The 20326-nt window shown below is 38.1% G+C and overlaps 2 protein-coding genes across 3 annotated transcripts; both read left to right on the top strand.

Moving 5' to 3' along the window:
- The first annotated feature begins 1640 nt into the window (after positions 1–1640).
- On the top strand, positions 1641–4065 carry naa10 (N-alpha-acetyltransferase 10, NatA catalytic subuni). 2 transcript variants are annotated; one of them, XM_032573876.1, is made up of 8 exons: positions 1641–1823; positions 1963–2061; positions 2149–2207; positions 2498–2543; positions 2619–2734; positions 2865–2909; positions 3232–3330; positions 3440–3658. In XM_032573876.1, exons 1-7 carry the CDS (start codon positions 1803–1805, stop codon positions 3323–3325), a joined length of 480 nt encoding a protein of 159 aa, XP_032429767.1. In that variant the 5' UTR covers positions 1641–1802; the 3' UTR covers positions 3326–3330; positions 3440–3658. The 2 variants fall into 2 exon arrangements, with proteins under 2 accessions (XP_032429767.1, XP_032429758.1); XM_032573867.1 differs by having other exon boundaries at positions 1642–1823; positions 3232–3316; positions 3440–4065.
- A 4070-nt stretch (positions 4066–8135) lies between these two features.
- On the top strand, positions 8136–19702 carry arhgap4a (Rho GTPase activating protein 4a). Its single transcript, XM_032573886.1, has 22 exons — positions 8136–8401; positions 9841–9927; positions 10118–10289; positions 10368–10530; positions 11407–11469; positions 11558–11686; positions 11772–11900; positions 11974–12195; positions 12274–12375; positions 13277–13456; positions 13566–13650; positions 13875–13902; positions 14036–14135; positions 14474–14534; positions 14696–14773; positions 14869–14997; positions 15088–15193; positions 16592–16819; positions 16910–16962; positions 17031–17253; positions 18500–18545; positions 18762–19702. Exons 2-22 carry the CDS (start codon positions 9864–9866, stop codon positions 18912–18914), a joined length of 2514 nt encoding a protein of 837 aa, XP_032429777.1. The 5' UTR covers positions 8136–8401; positions 9841–9863; the 3' UTR covers positions 18915–19702.
- The last annotated feature ends 624 nt before the right edge of the window (positions 19703–20326 follow it).

Genomic DNA, 20326 nt, shown 5'->3' on the forward strand with positions numbered 1-20326 from the left:
GTTTGGAAAATTGTATTTACTTGTTTATCAGGCCTAAGCATGCTAAGAAAAGTGTAATTACTAATTACATGACTGCAATATCGGAAAGTATGTTGTGAATACGAAGTCATTTGAGCCTATATGATCTCACATCTCATTTCGACAGTCAGCAAACCTTCAAAATGCAGAGTAAAAATGGTCTCATGATGTGCATCTGATGTCACACACTTGTGCGTAATTTTACCCTTTTAAGGGTGACATAAATATGTGGTTGTCCTAATTTATTTCTTATCATAAGAGGCAAAATTGTAAATGTATATACAGTATATATATACAGTACAAACCAAAAGTTTGGACACACCTTTCTAATTCAATGGGTTTTCTTTATTTTCATGACTATTTATAAGGCAAGAAATCCCACGACAGGGCACACCTATGAAGTGAAAACCATTTCAGGTGACTACCTCTTGAAGCTCATCAAGAAAATGCAGAGTGTGTGCAAAGCAGTAATCACAGCAAAAGGTTGCTACTTTGAAGAAACTAGAATATAAGGGGTATTTTCAGTTGTTTTACACTTTTTTGTTTAGTGCATATTTCCACATGTGTTATTTATAGTTTTGATGCCTTCAGTGTGAATCTACAATGTCAATAGTCATGAAAATAAAGGAAACTCATTGAATTAAAAGGTGTGTCCAAACTTTTGGTCTGTACTGTATATATAAGTATATATATAACTAAATAATAACTGAATAATGTTTTTTTTAACTTTATTGTTATGCTTCTTGAATGTTTCAGTTATGTTCAAATTTACTTTTGATATGTTTGAAATGCCTGAAATGGGCTGTGTCTTCCTGTCTGATTTTAGCTATTGTATAGAACAGAAGCTCCCAAAGTTGGTAGGATCCCAAATTGACAGGTTGTTCTCTTGTGCTCCTGTTCAGTTTAAAGAAATAACAAAAATGATGAGAACAATAGCAGTCATAGTAAAAATCCTACAAATGATTGAAACAACTATTGAGGACTGATGCTGTATGTTGAAAATGTTGCCAACCTTTTGTGTTGACTTATTGCAAATAGTCGGGTCACAAGTCTCTTCCACTGTTATTTGTAGGGTCAGGAGTTTGGAATCACCTGGTAAAAAACATTTCATCCCCATGAGAAAATGTTTTTTTATGTTATATTCATGGAAGTACACATTTCTCATTGATCTGCTTTTAAACTACAGATGTTTAATGTTATTAGTTTGGATGTTTAAAGAAAAGGGTAAAAAAAAAAAAAGTTTTAAAATCTGACATTTCAAACTGCCGATCAGGAGAAAACTATGATGCTGCATCTCATTCCATTTTATTTATTCTTATTCTGTTGTCTACGTTCAGTTAAAACTAAATATTTGTAGTTAATGTATGATGGGAAAGAATACCAATTCTGAAAAGTAAAATAATGTTGTCTATTCTCTTATAGACTCTCGTCTTAAATATTTGTAGTTTGTAATATTTCTGATCGTTTTTGTCTTTGTCTTTACTTTTAGACAAATTAGAGAGGTAATCATGGAAATCTACAAAGTTACCTCACCACAAATTGTTGGTATTTGTCACAATAAAATAAAAGCGCATCAAAGGCTTTTATTGTGAAGTCGTGACACATTTTCACCGGAAAAGTGTTTACGTGTTTCCTCCTTCATTTCATGCTAGCTGTTTGATTCAGTTAGCAAGTGCGCCGGGTCTTTTAAATTCTCTCGTGTAGTTTGTTATTAAACGGTTATTGGAACTAGTGTAAATTGAAAACTTTTTTTTCGGAAGTTTTATTAAAATTCAAACAACAAAATGAATATACGAAACGCGAGGGTAAGCACACAGGAATCTCATGTCAGCCACGCTGTTTTGCTACCTGTTAAAGCTAAGCTAACTGCTGCTCTTGCAAATATCGGCCGTTTCTTCCCCCCTTTGTAATGGACTTTTGCGGTGGTTGTTTTATCTGTTTCAGCCGGAGGACCTTATGAACATGCAGCACTGTAACCTGTTGTGTCTCCCAGAAAACTACCAGATGAAATACTACTTCTATCACGGATTATCCTGGCCTCAGGTGCTGCTTGTGTCTCATTTCGCCTCTGCTACTTTGTCCTAAAAGCCTGACAGAATTTGTTTCACTCTCTGTCTTCCTTTCATTTAGCTTTCCTATATAGCAGAGGACGAAAATGGTAAAATTGTTGGATATGTGCTGGCAAAAATGTGAGTATCTGACCACAATTATGGATGCATATCAGTAAATTAGAATATGAAAATGTAAATTTCATAAAATGAAGCAGTGATTTTCAAGGGTTTATTTTGATATTTGTGATGATTATAACTTAAATTACAGTGGCACAGTTGAAGTGTTAGGGGAGTCCAGGTTGCTTTAATAATCTACCCTCATCCGGTATGATAAAAAAAAAAATGCAAATGGTAAATATTGATGTTGTGCAAATCCTGAATCAAACTGAATTTGGCTGTTAACTTTTTTTTTTTTTTTTTTTTTTTAGGGAAGAGGACCCTGATGATGTACCTCATGGACATATTACTTCATTGGTGAGTCTGAGTAGAGAGACTTTTATTTTGGACCTCACTGAGAAACCTGTGTCTGACCTGGTTTGCGTCTTGTAGGCAGTGAAGCGATCCCACAGACGTCTCGGTCTGGCCCAGAAGTTGATGGACCAGGCGAGCCGGGCCATGATAGAAAACTTTAACGCTAAATATGTCTCACTTCACGTTCGCAAAAGGTAACTTTCCACATCTACAGGGCCGCAGTGAAACTGGTTTTCTTATGGTCAGGTGTATGCAAGGTATTTTTGTTCTTCCAGATTAACATTACTGATGTTTTTTTTGTTTGTTTTTTTTCCCCCACTGCAGCAACCGAGCGGCTTTACATCTGTACTCCAACACCCTCAAGTTTCAGTAAGCTTGTTTATGTCATGTGAGATATTAAGCCTTAGAAAATGAAATTTTTAAGTGATTATTAGTTTTTACCAAGCACACATTTTTGTGTTCATTTTTTTTCATTGTGGTAAAACAATACTATAACCTTAAATGTTTTCACCAGATGTATACAAAAAAAATCATAATTATCAGGAAGAAAGGCTTTAAAACATCACTGTGTAATTACGATGTATTTGTTTCACTTGCTGAATTATGTTACTGCAATAAATAAATCTTTCAAGAATATAATGTATTGAATTTGACTTTATATAAGCTAAAGTTTTATCTCATCTCTCTTCAGGATCAGTGAAGTCGAACCAAAATATTATGCGGATGGGGAAGATGCCTACGCCATGAAGAGAGACCTGGCTCACATGGCCGATGAGGTGAATTAGAATCTGTAAATGTCCTCCTTTTTACTTCTTTGACATTCCTTTATTTGCTCTTAATTGAGATAATGTTTTTGGTGTGTGTAAATTTTGCTTCTTTTTTTTGTCATCTTCGTGCAGCTGAGGAAGCCTGGCGTGCGCGTGTCGAGTCAAGAAGCAACATCTGGCCAGAGCCCATCAGGCTCCGGCGAACAAGAGAGAGAAAGCGAGAGAGACAGTGGAGGAGAGAGCAAAGAGTTGAGTGAAGTCAGCGAGGCAACAGAAAGCACAGACGTTAAAGATTCTTCTTCTGACTCACAATGACGCCGCAGTTCTTGACATTTTTTAAAGCACCCATTTTTATCACAATTTGCAGCTGTTTCTGACTTTGAAGGCTGGCTATCTTGACTATCAAAGCTGCATCTCTTTATTTTTTTTTTCTCTGCTGTGATGAACAGAGTTGAGTCAATGTGTTGTTCAAATTAAACTAAACTTATTGGACGAAGCATTATTGATTGATGATTTCTTAAAAGTCCGAAATATCTGTAATTCAAAATGACCGTTGGTCTCTTAATTTGTTGGAAAATAACGCAGTAAATTTTACAGAAATTTTCTTTATTATTTGGCATTTTCCCTATTGTTGAAAGAGAAATAGCTTTTTTTATTCTACAAATACACAGTTTAACACAACAAAAGATGTTCAGTGGGTGCAGTGCTCCTTTTTTAAACAGATCATCGATCAGAATAAACTTGAATGTGTAAAAGCAGAGCGGTGTCGAATTGTGAATTCATTATAGAAAACAAGGTATGTCACAGTCTCTTATAAGTTCCCTATTGTGGTATCGAGAATAAATTTGAGCTCACTGCAAGTGTTTGTGCATGCAGTAAACCATTCATGCTTTGCAACTGCAGGTGGTTTTAGTATGAGTTAGAACTGCACACTGAAACTAGTAACCTCTACTCAAAAGGTGTACAAACCAAAACAAATGCAATATAACAAAGTATGTTTAAAAGGTGCTTCATTTTGATACTCAAAAGGTTGTGTTATGCTGTGGATTTGTTTTGCTTATTAAGAGATTGTGCACATCAACAATACATTTCAAATACAAAGTTGATTTTAGAATATATTTTATTGCCAGATGTACGCAATTAAAAATGGATCCTGAGCCGGGGCAAAGCGTCAAACTTGGAGTCCTGGGGAAGTAAAAAACAAGACACATGAGCAGTTGGTAATGATTCAGATTGAAGGTTTGACACATTTAAAACCCTCATTGTTTGAGGACCAGCAGTGGACACTCTTCCTTCTTCTCGTCAACTTTTCTTTCTCTTGCTGAGAAAAAGCATCCCCACAGCCTCATATTGTTGTGGTAGTTACAGTTATGTCTAGATTACTTGTTGAAAGTCTGATATCAGTAACCCTTTACAAAACAAATATTTGCTACGTTCTCCAAAAGTCAAATAAAATAAAGTCTGTTAGGCTAGGGTCAAAAAGGATGTTTTAGCAAGCCGTTGTATTATGCATGTTTCTGGAGTGTTAAAAGCTGGAGTACCTTGAGTACACTCTGACAGAGGAGCAAGAAGCACATGCAAATTATTCATAAAAAGGTCTGCAGAGCAGTGATTTTACCGGGACACTGTTTTTGAGTGAGGCAACCTTTGAGAGCAGGAAAAGCATAGGTTAAGAAATCTGAGTAAATTAATTTTGGTGACTCCTAGTGGTAGAATTATGGGGAAAAAATCACTGTCTCCTCAACAAATCCCACAAAGATTAATTGGATAGCTGTCAGGTTTGACAATAGAAAAATGTAATCACTCTAAATACAGGTAAAAGCCAGTAAATTAGAATATTTTGAAAAACTTGATTTATTTCAGTAATTGCATTCAAAAGGTGTAACTTGTACATCATATTTATTCATTGCACACAGACTGATGCATTCAAATGTTTATTTCATTTAATTTTGATGATTTGAAGTGGCAACAAATGAAAATCCAAAATTCCGTGTGTCACAAAATTAGAATATTACTTAAGGCTAATACAAAAAAGGGATTATTTAGAAATGTTGGCCAACTGAAAAGTATGAAAATGAAAAATATGAGCATGTACAATACTTGGTTGGAGCTCCTTTTGCCTCAATTACTGCATTAATGCGGCGTGGCATGGAGTCGATGAGTTTCTGGCACTGCTCAGGTGTTATGAGAGCCCAGGTTGCTCTGATAGTGGCCTTCAACTCTTCTGCGTTTTTGGGTCTGGCATTCTGCATCTTCCTTTTCACAATACCCCACAGATTTTCTATGGGGCTAAGGTCAGGGGAGTTGGCTGGCCAATTTAGAACAGAAATACCATGGTCCGTAAACCAGGCACGGGTAGATTTTGCGCTGTGTGCAGGCGCCAAGTCCTGTTGGAACCTGAAATCTCCATCTCCATAGAGCAGGTCAGCAGCAGGAAGCATGAAGTGCTCTAAAACTTGCTGGTAGACGGCTGCGTTGACCCTGGATCTCAGGAAACAGAGTGGACCGACACCAGCAGATGACATGGCACCCCAAACCATCACTGATGGTGGAAACTTTACACTAGACTTCAGGCAACGTGGATCCTGTGCCTCTCCTGTCTTTCTCCAGACTCTGGGACCTCGATTTCCAAAGGAAATGCAAAATTTGCTTTCGTCAGAAAACATGACTTTGGACCACTCAGCAGCAGTCCAGCTCTTTTTTTCCTTAGCCCAGGTGAGACGCTTTTCGCGCTGTTTCTTGGTCAACAGTGGCTTGACACGAGGTATGCGGCAGTTGAAACCCATGTCTTTCAAGCGTCTCTTGGTGGTGGATCTTGAAGCACTGACTCCAGCAGCTGTCCACTCCTTGTGAATCTCCCCCACATTTTTGAATGGGTTTTTTTTCACAATCTTGACTAGGGCGCGGTGATCCCTATCGCTTGTACACTTTTTCTGACCACAGTTTTTCCTTCCCTTTGCCTCTCTATTAATGTGTTTGGACACAGAGCTCTGAGAACAGCCAGCCTCTTCAGCAATAACCTTTTGTGTCTTTCCCTCCTTGTGCAATGTGTCGATGGTCGCCTTTTGGACAGCTGTCAAATCTGAAGTCTTCCCCATGTTTGTGTAGGCTTCAGAACTGGACTGAGAGACCATTTAAAGCCCTTTGCAGGTGTTTTGAGTTAATCAGCTGATTAGTTTGTGGCACCAGGTGTCTTCAAAATTTAACCCTTACACAATATTCTAATTTTGTGACACACGGAATTTTGGATTTTCATTTGTTGCCACTTCAAATCATCAAAATTAAATGAAATAAACATTTGAATGCATCAGTCTGTGTGCAATGAATAAATATGATGTACAAGTTACACCTTTTGAATGCAATTACTGAAATAAATCAAATTTTTCAAAATATTCTAATTTACTGGCTTTTACCTGTATATGCAACTCTTCCTAAACACAGATAGGTTTATTAATTCTACAACCAAACTCTGTCTTAGTTCACAGCAGGGCTAAAACCTGCAGCAACATGTCTCTTTGTAAGTTAAAAAAAGACTACTCATTAAATCACAAATAGAGATGAGAACTTTAAAATGTCTTTTGTCACACTGACCAGAAAGTGTCTGTTCAGGGGAATTTTAATGTGCTTGCGCAACACCATCCAACTGTGAGTGTTTGAGGAAGGAAACGGCTAAAAGAGAGGTATGTGACAGAGACACGCAACCCATGTAGCTGTTTTACAGAAATCATAAAATCTTCAGCTATATATAAATATATGAAAATTGGAGCAATCCCTCTCTTGAAAACAGGAAACAGAATGTTTTCTTGTCTAAAAAAAAAAAAGACAATTTCTCAAAAGGATGCGTCTGTGCTGTTAGCTCAAGGTAGGATTAAACAGCCAAAGAGACAGCAGTTGCTTTTTTTTGTATGCAAGAAACTTGTTTTCGTTCACACCACATTTCACTTAAGTGTCCTCTATCAGTACAGACCATCTGCTATTGTCAACACATCAGTGCTCTACCTTGAGTGTGTGCTGCTTGCAGGATGTCATGACAAAAAACTAAGAGAACAACCTGACCAGGGACATGGAAGTCCTGGAAGACAGGACAAAAACACTTCTCAATCCTTGCAAAAATATGTGCAGACCTCAACAATGCTGGTCAGAACTGGAGCAGACATTACGAAGTCCATCTGTCTTCTGCCAAAATTTTAGTGGCTCAAATTTCACCTATTTGACTCTGTGGTGAATTTAATTTAAGTTGTTCTATAAGGTGCTCGTTTGCTGCTTCCCCAGCCTACTGCCCTCGTCTGACTTTCTCTTTACCGGACCAATCATCACTTTATGGGCTCAAACCTCAGTGAGAAATTGCACTCACTGACTGTTAGCTGTTATGCTTTGACACTATACAGTAAGTTTGCCATCATCACTCTTGACTTCTGTTTCATATCTTTTTTTCTATTTCTGTCATGGAAATTAATATATCTAACATAATATACATGCCTGAATATAATTAAAAGGAGAAGTTGATCTATGGTTTCTTCATCTGATCAGTGAAGATCAGTGTCTTGTGGGAAAAAAATAACTAAATATTTTAACCCTTGTGCAGAGAACACCCCCCTTTTTTTCCTTTGCTCTTTTTTTATTATTATTATTTTGATTTGCTTTTATTCATCTTACCTGAACCCCAAACCTGACTGCATCCAGTCACTGACACCACACCTCTGAGGAGGGACTAATCAATGGCAACAGCTGGAGTGTGATTGGAGCCTTAAGCGCTCAAGAAGGCAACATGAAAAAGAAAGAGAGGAAGGGCTTGGCACAAAAAGGTTGTCTTTTCTTTGCTTGACACACTTGCACAATCACACGAGGATGCTTCAAGCTGCATGTGTGAGCGAGATGAAGGCTGGGTGAGAAAGAGAGCGCTGCACAACAGCAAGTGTGTCTGTGTGAGAAAGGGAGAGAAAGAGTCACAGAGATACAAGTTCTGCTCCACCCACAAGCATCCAAGTCCAAATTGCGGGGGAGGTGAAACCGTTCAGAGTTTACTGTGCTGCTAAGTGGCATTATTTAGTTGTTTGAGTAAGGAGAAGGGGCTTGTCAACACATCTCTTACAGGTAATGAATCTTGTTTTCTTCCTTTTTCTATTTGACCGTTTGTTAATCTTCCTTTGATCAAATGAAAATAGACTATGTTGAATTCTCATGGGAAGCGCATGGCTATCTATGGTTTTTACTGGCAGCAAATACAGCCTTCGGGCTGTTATCGCTTTATAACCCTGTCAGATTTCATGTTGTTACCTGTGAAACGTCAGTGGCAAAAAAGGACACAGCTATTTTAACAAGCTCTAAGCTATACTTGCTGCAAGATTGAAACTACATTGGTGGTGGTGACAACACAAAGTTGTTAATTGCACAGCTAAAAAATGAACTTATAAATGTGGAAAGGGTGACGCATGTCGTAAAATAATAAAATGAGGCATTCCTCCTGTGGACTGGGAGCTTTTGGCTGTGCTTTTGTCACTCTGGCAGGTCAGTTGGTAATTGTCGATGAAAAAGAAAGCCCAGGCTTTAGCTAAAAGAGAGCTGATGAGTGTTTGATTTTAAAAGTGGCCAAAAAAAAGGGGAAGTTTAATAGTGCAGAGAGAAATGTAGTGCTGATCGTGTATAAAGTTTTTATGACCCAGCAAGAAAAAAAACCCTTGTTCTTCCTCTTTCTGCTGTGCACTTTGTTACACTAATGAAACAAACAAAAAAATTAAATAAAAAAAAAAAAAGTGCTGGCTTGTAGGTTGATTGTGAAATACCACATGCTCAAAGAAATATTTTGTTTTTATTTATTTGTCACATCCTTATGAAAGAAGGTCAAAAGGTAACGCTTTTGGTTTTCCTTCTTTTTTTTTCTTCTGGATTTAAATGTCCCAATCCAACATGTCTTGCCAAACCTTATGATACAAACTCCCTGTGATGATTCAGTTATTCAAGTAAAGAGTCAAACCTTGTGGGATGTGCAGTGACTGCATCAGTAAAGTTTAGCGTCGTTGCTCGACCACCTGCCGTCTTTGAAGCACACATCCCCTCAGAGTTTTCTGCCTCGTGGTTCAGCCTATTTTTAGGATAAAGCTAAGATGCAGTCGGAGCTATTTTTTGCACCTTCTGCAAAAGCCCCGCAGTGCAAACTGCAGGGTCTGGTGTGTGCAGGGCAACACTTGTGCCCAAGTGCTGCTTTTCAGGCGTTTGCCCGCTCAGAAAAAGCATGGTAGAGGGCCTCCAGTTTGAGGGAGATGTGTTACAGTAAGATGAACATGCTATCTTGATTTCTCTTCTCGCTTTAAGCGACAGGAAGAAGCTGGTTTTGGTCGCTGGAGAAACAGGGGGGCGTGAAATCTTCTGAAAAAAAAAAAAAAAAGTGTGATGGTACAGCAACGGGGCAAAGCTTTTGGCTGCTGCAGTGTGTCCAGTTAAATGCAAGGAGCAGTTTTTTTGTTTTTTTTGCCATTTTGAAGTGAACACAGCTAATGGGTTGTTTCTGTCGTGACTTTTTCTTTACTTGACAGAATTCCACCCTGTTGGAGGAGCAATGACTTCTGCTAAGCTTCGAAAGGAGAGGGTGGGAGTGGTGGACTATGATACACAGATAAAAGGTAAAAGTACTAATATAAGTAATTTTCACACCTATCACGCCTCTTCCTGAATATGACCAGTATTTCGTGGGGAAACCTTGCTGCAACTCTTTCAGAATGACTCACTCGTTCGTTTGTTTGTGAGCCTGTGTGGTTATTGTGTGTGGGGGGTGTGTGTGTGTGTGTCTCACCTTCCCATGAATATTTCCAGAGATGCGTTGCCAGCTCCTGGACCAGCTGAAGGTGCTGGACGTGCAGTTGGAGCAGAAGACCCAGCAGCTGCAGGACATGACGGACTACCTGCGGCGACGCGGCGAGATTGAAAGCGAATATTCACGCTCCCTGGAAAAACTGGCGGAAAGGTTCACCTTGAGGGTTAAAAGGTAAGCGACCTAGCGAAAGCAGTTAGCGGTTCATTGGAGAGAGCACCACACTGTCTCAAACTCGCTTCTCCCTCTCAGGAAGGAGCCCAGCTCCCACTCCGTCTCCCAGGTCTGGCTGGCTCTGCTGTCTCAGACCCGCCAGGAAAGTAAGGACCACAGCGGACTGAGTGAAAGTTGCAGCAACATCCTCATAATGCCAGTCATGCACTGTCTGGATTACACACAGCGTCTGGCTAAGAAGGTACTGTTGGAACCGGCCCATTTAAGAACCATAGAACTTTCTGTTGTTGTTGTTTGTTTTCTGGCTTACAACTAATGAAAATCCAAAATCTTTTTTTTTTTTTTTTTTTTTTTTTTTTTATCGAATGAAAAACTGACTTTACTTTGCATTTAAGGCCAGTTTGCTGAGCAGTTAGATACATTGATATCTTGGTCATCAAAGCAGGTATTTGCACTTCCTGAAAGTGTGAGCGGGTGTTAATTGCTTCTGGAAAATAAAATCAGCATTTCCCCGCAGCTTGTCTGCAGAGAGAAATGTAGTTGCAGAGCTGTTTTACTTGGATGAGAAGACGCACCAGATCAACACAAGAAAATGAACTGTTTACCAAATCCTCAAAATCCCCAGAAGTTTAATAATCTGCAGTTATCCAGGCTGCTTGAACACATATTTCTACCACACTTTTTTTTCCCCCTACAGCTCATTTTTCCATTAATATGCTTGGATTCCGCTAGACGGCTTCATTAAACACTGACCGTAGGGTAGTAATGTCTGTTTGCTGGACAACTGTCAGGTTAGCAGACTTTGCCTAAGATTGTGTTGTCCAGAACATTGAAGGATTAAAATATATTTTTCTGTTTTTTATTGCTTGATGTTTAGCTTTTATTTCTGGTAAGTTATAATTATCACAATTAACAACTTCAAATATATCAGTATGTCTGTAATAAACATTTTTAAAATTGACTTACTAAAGTTAACATTTTGATTATGGTACAATTCATTGAAATAAACTCTACCTCCCCGTTGTAGTTGTGTCAAAATTCACAGATTTTAAGGCTTGCTTTCGTTCCCCTGTTTTGGTGTCAACTGTGATGTTTTGTCTCCATATTATGTTTTCAGAGTAAAGACCTTTGTACTCAGCTGCAAGACGGACTACTCAAGGTTACCACAGAGCTGCAGACGGTAAGAAAGAACCCAACCACTTAAAACGGTTTCTGTTCCTAAACACGGGAGAGAGAAAAACAAAGTGCTTGCTTGTGCCTCTGTGCAGGCATGGCGGACTTACCACCAGTACCACTCAGAGTTTGTTTGTGCAGAGGGGAAGCTGAGAGAGGCCGAGAAACAGGAGGAAAAGCAAAAGCAGAGTGCGGCTAAGAAACTGGAGCGGTTGATAGAAAAAGTAAACGAAAATGGTTCCTGTAAATCATGCATTCTGTTGATGTGGCTCCTCGAATTCTTATGTGAAACGATTGTGTTTTGCGTAGAGGCAAATTAAAGTCCAGGAGATACAGCTGAAGTGCAGCAAGGCCAGGAACGACTACCTCCTCAACCTGTCCGCAGCCAACTCTTCCATGAACAAGTACTACCTTCAGGACATCACCACGCTCATAGATGTAAGAGCTTCATTTTACACCTTCGTCTTCAGGTATAGTCCCATCTGCAGCTCATTTAGCCTCTTTCCCACAGTGTGCAGATGTGGGTTACCACTTCTCTTTGGGTCGGGTGATGAAGGCCTACCTGTCCAGACAGTCGTGGGCCCAGCAGAACCTGAACACGGGTCTGCAGCAGCTCGAGGAGGCCGTGGCCGGACTGGACCAGAGCCGAGACAGAGACGCCCTCCTGCGGGACCACGACAACACCTTCTCCATGCCCCTCCGCTTCCCCTACCAGCCCCACGAAGAAGACCAGGTGGGCTTTTTCGAGCCCGTTTTCAGTGCGCTACTTTTAAGTGGCAGAGATGATTGAAGACTTTTTCGCATGTTGCAGATTTCTGAAGTTAGTGCAGAGTGCGAAATGAGGTGTGAAATGGAGACCCGATTCAAGCAGATACAGGCTCGGCTGAAAACTGTGACTGAAGAAACGGAAGAGGTAAAGATCATGTCACAAAACTTAGCATCTTAGTTTAACACATCAATATGTACTTAATGAAAGGATCTGGATACGTATTGGAAGAATTATTCAAAAGTCTTTATAGTCCTGTTTCCTTGGACTCTCTTTCTGGGAGTGATTGTCTCAAATAACCAAGAACAGAACAGAGTTAAAGATCATCAGTCCAATTTATTAAAGCCAAATAAGTCATAGCAATGTATAGAAACAACAGAAAAATAGTTTACCATGTCAGCACTGGACTTCTGCCATGAGTCCTTAAACCGTTTTACTTTTTGGCACGGTATGAACAGAAAGTGGCTCAAAATTCCCAAAGCAAGGTGTCGAAACCGGCATGTTTCAACATGATCAATGTGGAGCGCAGTGTTGGTTCTATCAACACACTGCAGGCGACTTTTGAAGGCAGTTGGTTGCACTGAACTTTATGTAGGAGTTGAATAATTTCCCTGTTTACTTCTACTTCACAATTGCATGCCATGTTGTGCTGCTTTTTCATGTAAAATTCCTCTAAGTCTCATTGAAGTTTGCTAAAGCCCATGTATTTGCTGGGGAAGTGAAAGAAAATCTTTGCTTGCTAATTTCAGAAAGCTGCAATGTAGTTTATTGATAGTTTTGTGTATTTAAAGACCTTTTGCATAAAGAGACCACATACAGTAGCTCATTATTGTAATGGGATGTCTATAAAAGCAAATTGGCTTTGCTTGCAAAACGGGAACCTATTCAACTCAAATCTTTGTTTATAGACATGTTCCCCTCATGTTCTTCTTTTAAATGTTTTTTTTTATTTTATTTTTTTACTTGTGCTCATTTGCATCACTGTTCTGCCCTGCAGCTCAACAGGATGACCTGTTGCTTGAGCTGATGTGTTGTCTCTGTCACATAGGCTGGTAAAAGCATGTCAACAGCCAAGTCTGCGCTGCTGGATGGCATTGGTGATGATGATCTGGAGTCCAGCATGGGTAGTGGTCCTTCTCAAGTGGGCAGCACTGAGAATCTGACTGTTAAACCCAGCGTTGCGCGGCGTAGGGCCAGCATACTGGAAATAGAAAACGTCTACTTCGCTGTGAGTCTGCAGACCAGAATAATTCACATTTCAGGGGATCTCTGAGTCTGTTTTGACTTAATAGTCAATCATAACTGTGTATTTGATTATTATTATTTATTTTTTTCAGAAAGTAAAAGAATATCTGGTTGGCAGCTCATTGGTGTCTAAGATCCAAGCAAAACATGACCTGCTTAAAGTGGCTGTGGAAAAAGGTAGCGCTTCTGCATTTTTCATGTTAAAACAAAAGAAAAGGAAAAAAAAGCAAACTGCAGACACAATGTGCCATTGTAAAATACCCAGTGTACTGGCATGATGTTACAGTATTTCTCATTTAAATTTTATACCGTGTTTCCTTTTTTTGCTGCTGACTGAGTAATTTAATAACTACGGATTAGAGTGTCATGTTGTTTTCAAAAGATCTCTTGTTTCCTCTTAGCTGAAGCATCAAATGGACATCAGCCCAGGTATAAACTCAATTTCTGCATTTTTTGTTCCTTTTTATTTGTCCTATTTGACTTGGTATGAAATTAAGCTGTGCAATATGGGGGGAAAAAAAACTCCCCCAAAAAACATGCGTCAATGTTTTGGGTACTGCAGGTTTTCTGGAAAGTCACTGCGTATGAGAAGGAATCATTCAAGTGCCAATTTGATCCACAATCACAAACTTTTCAGTGGAGACATGCTGTCCTTCATAAAGGTAGAAGAATCCTTATTCCTCATTGCACTGTTACATCTTTTACTCTTGCTTGCTTTTCAAAAACCTGCAATTATTATTGTAGAAATATTACATAATTGCATAATTTTATCAACACTATTACTATTTTTTAGTACTTTGTGATGTATTTTGCTACAAATTGTTACTATTTTATCACAAACTCCTGTTTATAGTCATAGTGTTTGCGGAAGAAATAGTTGCAGTTTTCGTTAACAAACTTGAAATTATTTTATGTACCCCATACTTTAGATATTTATGGAATATTTGCTTGTTAGGTTATTTTATGCATATTTTAAACAAAATATGTACTCCTTATTTAGGCTTCAGGACAACAGATACCATATGTTGTGGAAAGCTGCATTCGCTTTATCAATCTTTATGGTAAGTATTCAAGATTTTAGGAACGGTAAACAGCCGCTTTCATCGCTCATCAGTCTTTAGAGCTCCATACACTGTCTGTGTTTCTGTATACTGTTCAGTCGAAATATAAAGTCTTTGCTTCATGGGGCAAAACTGATTGTAATGTATGCTTTCCTCTTCAGGTCTCCACCATGAAGGGATTTTTAGAGTACCAGGATCTCAGATGGAGGTCAATGTTCTAAGAGACGCATTTGAACGAGGTAGATCTGTGTGTGCATCTGCATTTGTTAGGATGAACCTCACTCACTATGGAGAGTTAATAATGTTGGACAGTGTGTCCTCGCCTCCCTTACAGGAGAGGACCCACTGTCTGAGCGAAGATATGATCTGGACTCTGTAGCAGGAGTGTTGAAGCTCTACTTCAGATGTCTGGACAATCCCCTGTTTCCTGTCAACAGCACCAGTCAGCTCTTGGAGTGCAATCGTAAGAGCTGGTGTGAGAGGAAACATTTGACTTGACTGAAGATGCATAGCAACAACAGCTGATTTATTTTTTTTCTTTACATTTCCTTAGAGATAAAGGACGATGCAGAGCGAGCGGCTCAGCTCAAGGCAATTGTGTCTTCTTACCCTGAGCCCGTCATTGTCGTCATGAGATACCTCTTTGCTTTCCTTCATCAGTGAGTACTGCAACTTCAGGAGCTATAAAAATCTAGCACAGAGAAGAAAAACTGAGAAACAAAACTGAAAATTCAAGCTGTATGTGGCTGCAGTGGCAAGCTAACTTAGACTAGGGCACAATGCTTTTCTGAGGGCACTGCAGGATACCCTGGAGGTGTCACTGAAAATCTAGTCCAAATCATTCATTTTCCGCCGCTACCATGTGTGAGGGCAGATGGTAGTTTATATTGCGGCCAAACATATTTTTTCTGGTTACTTTTGTCCAAAGAACATCGATCCTAGAGTTTTATTCAGAGGCGGCTTTTTAAAGTTCTACTGACATACTTGTTTTATCCTTTCCTCTAGCAAAAAACTACCAAAAAAAAAGCCATAGATTTCCAGTCTTTAATTATACTGTTGCATAGTTTAACATTAAACATGCTGATTCCTGTAGATTCTGATATGAAGCTCAAAATTGTTTTTTTTCTTTTACAAGTTCTCTGATCATTGATTGCGTTGTCTGAACTTGGGGTGATTTTGCTGGGACTGGCAATCCTAGGAAAGTTGGCAACCTCAATTCTATGGCTTAAGAAATTATCTTTCTGGCAGATTTTATTTATTTATTTATTTTAAAGAAAAAATAATGTCCCTTTCCAAATTAAAAAAAACAACAGTTGCTTCTCTAAGCTATGACTTTCTGCCATTAACAATGGCAGAAGGTAGTTTTTTTTTTTTTTTTCCATTAAAGTGTGATCCTAATTGAAATAGCAACTGAATACACAGTATAAATTGCATCATTTTATTGAATTTGTGCAAGTTAGGGCTCAACATTGTGCTCTTAACTGTGGCATTCCTGTATGGTCTTCTGCTGCTGTAAGTCCATCAACTTCAAGACTTGATTGAGCTTCATTCAGAGATGGTGGCCCACAAGCCTTGATTGTAAATAAATAAGAAGGTTATGAGCAACTATTCCCTCTATTATAATCCCAATCCAGGCTGTACATTTTCTGACATCATTAGCAGTACACTTTCATCCACACAAAAGTATAGTCATATGAAGTCGAATGTAGAAGAAGCACATTGACGTTTGAAGGAGAACACTTAAAAAAAGAAAGGGAGGGGGAAACACATTTTATTAGCTACAAATGTCATGGCAGGGAGAGTTTCCACAATCTACAAATCTCCATTAGCCTAATTTTCTATCCAAAATGTCAGTCAGACCACAAAACAGTGGTGTGAGCATAACATTTTCCGAGAGCAATTTGACCCTGAACAAGAACTAAAAAAAAAAAAACCCAAGCTCAAAGAACAGTTTGAGTTCATGCTTCCACTGCACTGTGGTTAAGTCTTTATTTTTTTCATTTTGTTAGTGCTTATTAATAAATCTGGATTGATCATAATTTATTCTTTGCCTTCAGTGTGTCTCAGTACAGTGACGAGAACATGATGCAGCCGTACAATCTGGCTGTGTGTTTCGGTCCCAGTCTGGTGAGAGGCCTGCAGGACGATGAAGTTGTGACTCTGCAGCCTCAGGTCAACGCCCTGGTGAAGGGCATCATCCTGCAGCATGAAAGCATTTTTCCCAGTCAGAGTGAAGTACAAGGACCAATGTATGAGAAGTGCATGACTCTCGAACAGGACGACTGGTGAGACGATAAAGCACATTTGAGGTTGCAGATAGATAGAAGTGAATGCAGAACATGTGGGGAAAAAGTGAAACTGTGTCTCTTTTACAGTGAGGTTATTATTGAAGGAGAAGTTGAGGTGGATTACAGCCAAAGCAGAGATGGTAAATATGCTGTTTATTTTGACTTCAGAACCTAAATTTGTATCTAAACAAACCCTGTTTTGCAACAGATGTAGAAATGGGATTTCCGCCAGTTATTGGTCCAGATGTGACTGCAGCAACTGCACTGACGAAGGCTGAGCGTCCAAGAGCAAACAGCAGCGGCTGCTTAGATTACAGTAAGGTACCAGCAGGGGGCGTCCTTTCTGCGTCCGGAAAGCTAACACTGCAGATTCCAGTTGGACCACAGTACAGGCAGAAAAAAGTGCTCTCTCCATCTTATACACGCAAAGAGTAAGTAACACTGCTATTAATCTATGAACCAAAGAGGAACAAAATACTCAGATTAAAATTTTTTTTAATATATATTACGTTTATACTTGGTTGTATCTGAACTTATTCCAGTTCTGATCATCAGTATATGCATTTTTTTAATTGCAATTCCAGAAACACACAATTAAATGAGTGTAAAAAGGAAATGCATGAGTTATTAAAAATGTTTCTGTAATTGTTAACATACCTCCAAAAGTTTTAATGTAGAAATAATTGAATACATCTTAATGTTAGATCATTTGTTGTTATGGAAACCACTCGGTTTACTTTGTCAGTAATGTTGGACAGTTGCTTGTAAGTTTGCAGTTTGGCACCAGAGGAAGAAAGATGAAGGTTATATTTACAGCTATGTTCAATAATGTGTCTGAAAACAATGAGTAAAGGTTAAAATCCTTATAAAGGTTTTCATTTCCACATACGTTAAGAACACTGCAAGAAATGTGGAACTGTTTAAAAAGTGTCTGCTGATATTACAAAAATATAACATTCACTGTTTAAAAATTGTTTAGCATGATCAATTAAACATTATATTAAGAAAAAAAAATTCTTTTAGTTGCATAAAAACTGCTTGAGAAATGGTGTTGGACCACATTCCACAGTTCTTCTGAATTTCTTACCTCAGAAACGAAGCATTTAACATTTGTTCACGGATCTTATACTGGATTCATTAATCTTGTTGGTCTGGAACCCAAATGTTGTTCACTTCCTTTTATTCGTGGGATGTTATTTTAGTAAAATGATGACTTCAAAAACATTTCCTCTTCAGCATAAGGCAGTATGACTTTTTCAATAAATTGGATGCCTTCAATCTGATCTGTGATCCCTAGTGTGTGATGTTGTCACAATATCGTGTTATAAGAAACATCCCCATATCATACCGGAGTCACCATGCTTCCGTGTATTATTTAGAGTTTGGGTTTCACAAAAAAACCTTGGTTTCATCAAACCTTCACAGGTTGTGTAATTTCTCTTGTAAGTTGGTCTATGTATAGTTTGGTAAATTAGAACCTTGTCAGTCTATTTTCAGGGGCCTCCTGTTGATGGTGTTGCAATACATCACTCACACTTTCTGTGATCATCCTGGAACTGATAAACGTTTAATTTTTTTTGATTAACAAGAATGGTAGAATGTTTTTTTTGTTTTTTTTCTTCCTAGAATGTGGAATATTTTAGTTTAAAAAATGTTTTTTTTCTTTTCTGCATGCAGATATCAACATTCATCCTCGGAGGACTTGTTTGTTAAAGTTGATAAGGTTTGTTTTTTATTTAAAAATTTTTAAAAAAATAAAATAAATGTACTTGTTACAAGGAATATGTTTTATAGCTGTGAATGACGCAAACCTTTTGAAAATTGATATTGTGTGAACTATTTTGTTCAATATTTTCAAATAAAAACTTATTACTGGTATAAATTTCTCAATAAGGTAGCTTTCTATTTTCGCTTTGCTTCCATTTATTTTGTATTTCAGGAGGTCTGTAATAACATGGAGTCAGTCTTCAAGGAGCTTCTGACACGACAAACGCAGCAAGACACTGCTCAGGCTCAACAAAAAAAGGGGAAACGTGACGGACGGAAAGGGAAGGGAACCAGCCTTTTCAGATCAACAGATCAACTGGACTGAGTGGACCAGCATCAGCACATGACGGCAACAGAGATGATGCTAATGAAAACCGAGGGGCAGAGTGAAGGGGTCTGACAGCAGCTTTCAGCACATCTATTTCTAGAAACCCGAAGCCAGTGACCCATGACCCCTGCTCCGAGGCACCCATGACTCAGTATCCCTCTGTCATGATTTTTCATTTTCACATCCGCTGGAGTGACTTCAAACCCGCAGTAATTTATAAAAACTGGGAATGACTTGAAATGAAAAGATATTTGCGTAGAACTAAATGAAGAAGGGTTATCAGCTGAAAGCAGAAAACTTATAGACGAACGTGAATACAAACTGAGACTGTAGTGGTTGTATTTAATACATTGTTTCCTATTTAGATTTTTCTGTATATAATAAATACATTTCCTTTTATTTTCTTATTTTATTCCCAGGCAAATATGCACTTAAACAATACTTAAGGCTTTAGAAAGCTCTACAACAGTCAGATTTTTCTTTTCTCTTTTCACAAATACTTAAAATTGAACATAAAATCTGAGCCACATTGTAAAAGATGATTTTCATTCAATACAGTCTGCTTTGTTTCCTTAATGTGCAGGAATAACTGCAAATAAACATTCCTTATAATTTTTCACATGTTAACACCTACTTTGAAAATTTTGGCTCCATCTTCTGTATGTGTGTATTAATGACATTGGCTTTCCTTGCCTTAAATCACTGAACCACTATAAACTGTTAATTAAACTTTTTTTATTTGAGATTATCAAAACAATAAATGTGCTTATGCTATGTCCAATCCACTTGGCCTCTATTTACTGTGTAAAGTTATCAGTGATATGTCTCAGATGTTTTATTTACAGGGAGTGACTATATTGAATTCATATATTCAAAAATGCCAGTAAAGACATGCTAAAAGCTGGTTAGCCGTTATAAGAATGGTTTGATTGCTGTAATGCCAATAAAGATTTTTTTCATTTTATTAATGCGGGCATAAACAATCTTAAGTGAATTTTTAAAGTGAACTGTAGAAAAGAAAATGTAGTTTTCAGTTTTATAACTTATTTTACCTGATTTGTTTTTTCTTGTTTATTTTGAAAGAAATCACTGGTTAAATTAAAACAAGGGGTGTGAATAATTTTGGACTTAACTGTAATACTGTATAAATCATTAAACAAGCTCTACTTACAGCTATAGTAATATACTATAGTAAAATATGAATAATCTACATAAATAAAATTAAAACCAAATGTCTATCTTCCCCACTGCCTAAGAAACTTAAAGAAATCCATTTCAAAATCATGAATACTGTAATATATATATTTTTGCAAAATAATAGTATTTCCTGTGAGTGTTGAGATTTTGATATTGAGATATCAGAACATATTTATTTAAGTGTTTTTGGCCGAATTTTCAAAACCAGATCT

The sequence above is a fragment of the Xiphophorus hellerii genome, chromosome 1, assembly GCF_003331165.1.
Source record: "Xiphophorus hellerii strain 12219 chromosome 1, Xiphophorus_hellerii-4.1, whole genome shotgun sequence".
Lineage (NCBI taxonomy): Eukaryota > Metazoa > Chordata > Actinopteri > Cyprinodontiformes > Poeciliidae > Xiphophorus > Xiphophorus hellerii.